General features: G+C 35.2%; 1 protein-coding gene across 1 annotated transcript; it reads right to left on the bottom strand.

The window, feature by feature from the left end:
* Positions 1-5,129: 5,129 nt before the first annotated feature.
* Positions 5,130-5,788, bottom strand: LOC108604940. Its single transcript, XM_017994510.1, has 3 exons — positions 5,532-5,788; positions 5,281-5,450; positions 5,130-5,206 (listed from the first exon to the last, which is right to left on the bottom strand). The coding sequence occupies exons 1-3, from the start codon at positions 5,786-5,788 to the stop codon at positions 5,130-5,132; spliced, it is 504 nt and encodes a 167-aa protein (XP_017849999.1).

Raw genomic sequence — 5,788 nt, forward strand, 5'->3', positions numbered from 1 at the left:
CTCAGACTCAACCCAACCCAACCCAATCACTTCGCACAGTTCGAAATTTAAAAATATTATATCAAACGAGCTGTAAATTAAATTTGCTTCGCAGCCAGCAGCATTAACCGGAAATAATAGCATTATTTTCATCAGCGCACAAATTTTTTGGCGTAGGCGCTTGCAATACCCAAATACCGGTTATTTACATATATTTAATGACTGCAATTATCGGTAAAAATATATTTTATTTTTGTTTTGCTTTTTTTTTTTTGGTTGTTTTGTTTTTGAAGTCAGTTCAGTCAGTCAAGTCCACTTAGTCAGATTAAATTGCGGCGTGTCAGGCTGAAAGCGCAATTAATAAATTTAAGCATTTTGTTTTCTGCTTCTGCTCTCTGCTTCTTTCTTCTTGCTGTTTCTGTCGGCAAACTCTTTGACAGCAGCCATAATGTTGTGTTGACTCTGCCAAGCGCCCTTTGGGCCAGAGCCGGCGTTAGCTTCTTGTTGTTTCTCACACTCTCTCGACAGTGTCAAATTCGTTTGGCAGTTTTAATGCGGCGGCGTCCAAAAAGCCTTTCGCCAACCCAATGCCAACGTCAACGCCAGTGCCAATGCCAACGCATCATCAGCTTCAGTTGTAGCTGGAGCTGTGTAAATGCAATTGTCATAAAAAGTCATACAAATGATCTCGGGATCTCTCGCAGCGCAGCTCCCGCTCTAAAGCTGCAGCTGCAAATGCGCGTGTCACACACACACACACACACACACATACACACACATATATATAAATACACAAGAACAGCCACACACACATGCAGAAAACAACAAACTAATAAATATTTTTTAACCATATAAGCATAAAATATTGTTACAAAGCTCTCGTGGCGACTGCGGTGTTGTTTATGCACTGAGCGAAAAAATACACAAAATTCTAGAATTAGCAATGAGCATGCCATAAACTTTGTTGCTAGCTAATTTATAAATTTATAAATATATAAAATTTATTTTGAAATGCAGAAATAAATAAATTAATTAATAGCAGCAATTTTTTTTTTAATATTTTATCTGCCACAAAATTATAAAAAATTCTAAAATAAGCGAGTAATGAGAATTTAAATAAACTTTGTTTTGAATTAAATGAAGAATAGTATACAAAATTTATTTTGAAATGCAGAAATGTCAAAATTCGACACACAAAATTAATTAATTAATAGCAGCAATTGATTTTATATTTTTTTATCTCTATTTTTAATTTTAATTTACAAAATTCTTGAGTTTTCGAGTACTGAGAATTTAAATAAACTTTTTGTTTCGAATTAATTTTTTTTGAAATGCAGAAATGTTAAAATTCGACAAACAAAATTAATTAATTATTAGCAGCAATTGTTTTTATATTTTTTTATCTCTATTTTTAATTTTAATTTACAAAATTCTCGAGTTTTCGAGTACTGACAGTTTTGAATTAAATGAAGTATTCAAAATTTTGAATTTTGAAATGCAGTCATAGCATTATAATTACATTATTTAATTAATAGCAGTAATTATTTAATGCATTGTATTATTTCTATATGAGTTATAGCAATAATAATGCTAAATATTAAAATTTTGTTTTTAAAGCAAAGATTAGACACTGAATACAAAATTTATACTATAACTTTTTAATAAGCAATAATTTCTAAAATAAATTTATTTTAATATTAATATTTTATAGCGAGCCTACATATATAAAATTGTAGTAATATTTAAAAATTTTCTTTGCTCTATATAAAGCTATAAGTAAATGAAAATTAGATTTAATTTATTTATATAAAAACTTATTTTGAATAGCACAAAAATCTATAAATTGCTGCAGCTTAATTACACATTTTGTTTGCAGTGTATAATGACAAACCAAAATGGCAAGCTCAGCTTGTTTGTGTCTCTGTATGTGTGTGTGTGTGTGTGCGTGTGTGTGTGAGTGCTTACAATATTTCATTTGGCAGCATTTCCGTGCAGTCCCAACTGCCAAGCTTGTTAGCCCCTTGCCAATACCCAAAGCCAATATCAATCCCCAGACCCTGGGGGTCCAAACGAAGCCCCCAGCGCCAGCACAGCGACCACCTAAGCCCAACATGCAGTCCTGTTAGTTTTTTTTTGTTTTTGTAGTTCGGCAGGAGCAAATGGCAAACGTCTGGCATGTGCAAGTGTCTATGCCATGAATTTATATTGGTCGATTTCGATTTGAAAGTATTTCGGTTACATAATCTCAACATTTTTATCGCATTCCAAGCTATGTCGACGCACTGTTTGATGCCACACACGCACACACACACAAAGTCAAAGGCTAAGCAACACTGTATTGAGTGCGTGAAAGAGAGAGCAATAGACTGCACTGCTTGCTTTTTTGGATTTGCTGGTTAGTTGCTGCTGTAAATTGCTCAATTAAAGGCAGGACAACAACTCAAGTGTGTGCGTGCCCCACAATATATTTATATACATATATGTATACGCATGTGTATGTGTGTGTGTGTGTGTGTGTTTGTTGAAAAGTTTGTTATAAAGTTTCACTTTAAGTTGATTACTGTTGGATTTTCACTCCAAAGTTGCCTGCACTTGAGTTATTTAGTTGTTTGCGCAAAAGCAAAAGCAAAAGAAAAAAAAGAAAAATACAAGAAAAGAAAATTAAACTCAACTTTTTGATCAGTCAAAGTCTTAGCGCGCGCTCTCTCTCTTTCTCTTTCTCTTTCTCTAATTTGCTACATTTGCTATATGGCACGACTTTTAGTTGCAATATATAGACTTATCGCATATGCAACATGCAGTGCCCCAAAATGTTGTGGCCAATGTCAAATGGCAAAATGGCAAATTTGTTGCTACCCCCGAGAGTGCGAAAACTTTTGGCCACCCCCAGCTTATGCAAATAGCCCAGAGCTGAGAGTTGAGCAGCCAGCTTAGCTGCTCCGATCTCTGAGTCTTGTTCCTACATGTGTTCAACATGGATTTAAAATTTGAGCAGTCGACAAGCCAAGAGCTAATGGCAAATTATGTTTGTTTGCTTTAAGCGAAATCGGATTTAAATTATCTAGAAATGCAACAAGCTACTCAAAATATTAAAAACTTAAATATATTAGCACTAATCTGAGCTGTTTGCTTGAACGCTGCTATATATAAATATATTTGTTGTCTTGACTCTATTTTAGAAATTGGTTATTAAAGTATTTTTCAGCTCAAATTTATTTGATTGATTTTTTTTAAATTTATTAATTGGCTGCAAAATTTTTATTTTAGTTTTGCTTTTGAAATAAAGTAAATAAAATTAAATTTGCAATTTATTTATTATTATTAATATTTTAAAAATTCGCTTAGCCAGTAATTAATTTTTTTTTTAGTTTTATATTTTTATTTAGTGAATGTTCATGGCACAGAGTCGCGCATTGTCGACTACATCTGTTAATCTTAGCGCGAGTTTATCTATGCCCACACACACACACACAGTGGCTGCAAAAAGTATGCTGGCAGCTATGTATGTATTGCGTTCAGGTTTCAATTGAAAATGGCATTTGAACATACTTTTTATTTGGTTTTATTGTCTTTTGGCTGTGACTCTCTCTCTCTATACAATTTATAGATTTTTCTTATTTTTATTTCGTGTGTTGCTTGGCCAACCGAGATTTGTTTGTAGTTTGCGCGCCACATCGCCAGACTTCAGCTGGGGGGTGGTGGTTTGGTGTGGTGCTTGATTCCCACAGTTTTCAATTTTTGGCGATTTGTTCCGGCACTTAACGGTTTGTTAGCTGTCATTGTTGGAGGCGCCTTTTGTTTCTAGCCCAGTCAGCCAGCAGCTTGAGCTCGTTTCTGTTCTTTGCTGCGTCAAGGGGTTTTAACCACATCCGCTAAAGAATTCGTGCGCTCGTGTTATTGTTGCTTAAATAAAAATTTGCCTAAATCAACAAACGGATGCCAAACTCTCTGCGCCGCATAACACCCGCAACTTTTGTTTGTTCCACACCGTAACAACATGCCATTGTTCTCAATGGACTTGGACCCACTACGACGACGACAACGACGACTATTTGCATATCCAGCGCGTGTGGCGCAGCAGTCAAAAACAAAGATGAGCAACCAAAATCCAATACCCCAAAGCAACAGCAGCAGCAGCAGCAGCAACAGCAACAAAACAGTTAGCAAAAAAAAACTTCTAAATCAAAATATATATCAACTGGGTGGCCATATAATAGCTCACGTAGCATTTCGACAGTTACAATTGCAATTGTTGTTTGCCAAGTGTATTTAACTTTTGTCATGACGACTCTTTGTACATTTCACAAACAGTTGTCATCACTCAGCCAAAATATGCAGCAGCAATCAAATCAAACTTTTGCAGCTTTAGTTATTGTTGGCAAAACTTGTTGTATAAATTAAATGAATTGCATTACAGTGCAAATTATTGCTTATTGCAAATATTTAGAATCGCTTAAAAATGGTTTAATAAAAAATCAGCAATTGCGCATTAAAAAAAGTATAATTTATTTTGAAAATAAATCAATTTTAATTATTATATATTTCTATGTGTCGCGATATGTTTAACATTTACTTGCGCATATTATTTAATATTTGATTGCAATTATTATAGAAAGCTTGAAATTGTTTAACAAAAAATAATTGCTAAAGAAATTAATTTTTATTTTTAAATATTATAAACATTTCAAAGCTTGAATAAAAGTTATGTCGTGATATATTTAAATTTTAAATTTAAATTTAATTTTAATTTTTTAACAAAAAAATAATTGCTAAAGAAATTAGTATTAAAATTAAATATAAAAATTTCAATGCTTAAAAAAAAAGTTATGTAGCGATATATTTTAATTTGCCTTGCGCAGATAATTTAATATTTAATTGCAATTAATTTTATATAAAGTTTGAAATTTAATCTGCCTTAGTACATTTTTTAACAAAAAATAATTGCTAAAGAAATTAATTTTTATTTTTAAAAATTATGCAAATTTCAATGCTTGGAAATTTTATTTTTTTTATTATTTAGAGTAAAACATTTGTTGTATTGAGTTCATTGAATTTAATTTATTACGTGCACAAAAAAAAAAAAAATATAAAGTTAGCTAGAGTTTTTAGCTAGAATTTGGCTAAGCAGTTCAAAGCAGTGCAACTGCAATTTAACGCTGCAAATTCAAGCAGTGCACGCGAGGCAGCAAATCGCGACGCACAACTGGCGGCTGCTGTATGTACTCAACTGCAAATAAAGAGAGAGAGAGAGCGAGAGAGATTGAGTGAGTGAGAAAGAGATGCTGAGAGCTGAGAACTTACTGCCAAGCGGATGATAGCCGTAGGCGTCGGCGCGATAGCAGCGCAGCTCGTAGCTTACGCCGGATTGATAATGACGCGGCTCAACGGAAAAACCTTCAACGACGCGGCTCTGCTGCTGGCCAGAGAAGTAGCCACGCTCCCAGCGGCGCACGCCATTGGGCAGAGAGTAGCTAATAGAGAGAGAGAGAGAGAGAGAGAGAGTGAGTGTTAAAGCAGGAGCGAGAAAGCGAGAGCGTGAGCGTGCTGCTTACCCAAAAATGTAGCTGCCATCTGGATTCATGTCCGAGAAGTTATCGCGATACGGATTGTAGTCAAGTGGAGCTGGAGCTGCAACTGGCGCATCGTCGTAGTCAGCAAATCTGGCAGCAGCTGCTGCTGGCGAACTTGGCGCCACTAGCGCCGGACGTCGACGATTTAGCGTTGCCAGCGGCGCCGTTGCCAGCGGCACAACCGCGCGGCTTAACTGCTGCCCCAGCAGCTGACGCAGCTGCTCGCCCGTGCGCTGCAT

The sequence above is a fragment of the Drosophila busckii genome, chromosome X (genome assembly GCF_011750605.1).
Source record: "Drosophila busckii strain San Diego stock center, stock number 13000-0081.31 chromosome X, ASM1175060v1, whole genome shotgun sequence".
Lineage (NCBI taxonomy): Eukaryota > Metazoa > Arthropoda > Insecta > Diptera > Drosophilidae > Drosophila > Drosophila busckii.

What these genes read in the sequence shown, in the direction of transcription:
- LOC108604940 (XM_017994510.1), bottom strand. Translation starts at nt 5,788, where the DNA reads ATGCAGCGCACGGGCGAGCAGCTGCGTCAGCTGCTGGGGCAGCAGTTA. An exon ending in GATGGCAGCTACATTTTTGG is followed by an intron (nt 5,451 to 5,531) that starts GTAAGCAGCACG and finishes TCTCTCTATTAG; the next exon opens with CTACTCTCTGCCCAATGGCG. An exon ending in CGGCTATCATCCGCTTGGCA is followed by an intron (nt 5,207 to 5,280) that starts GTAAGTTCTCAG and finishes CTTTATTTGCAG; the next exon opens with TTGAGTACATACAGCAGCCG.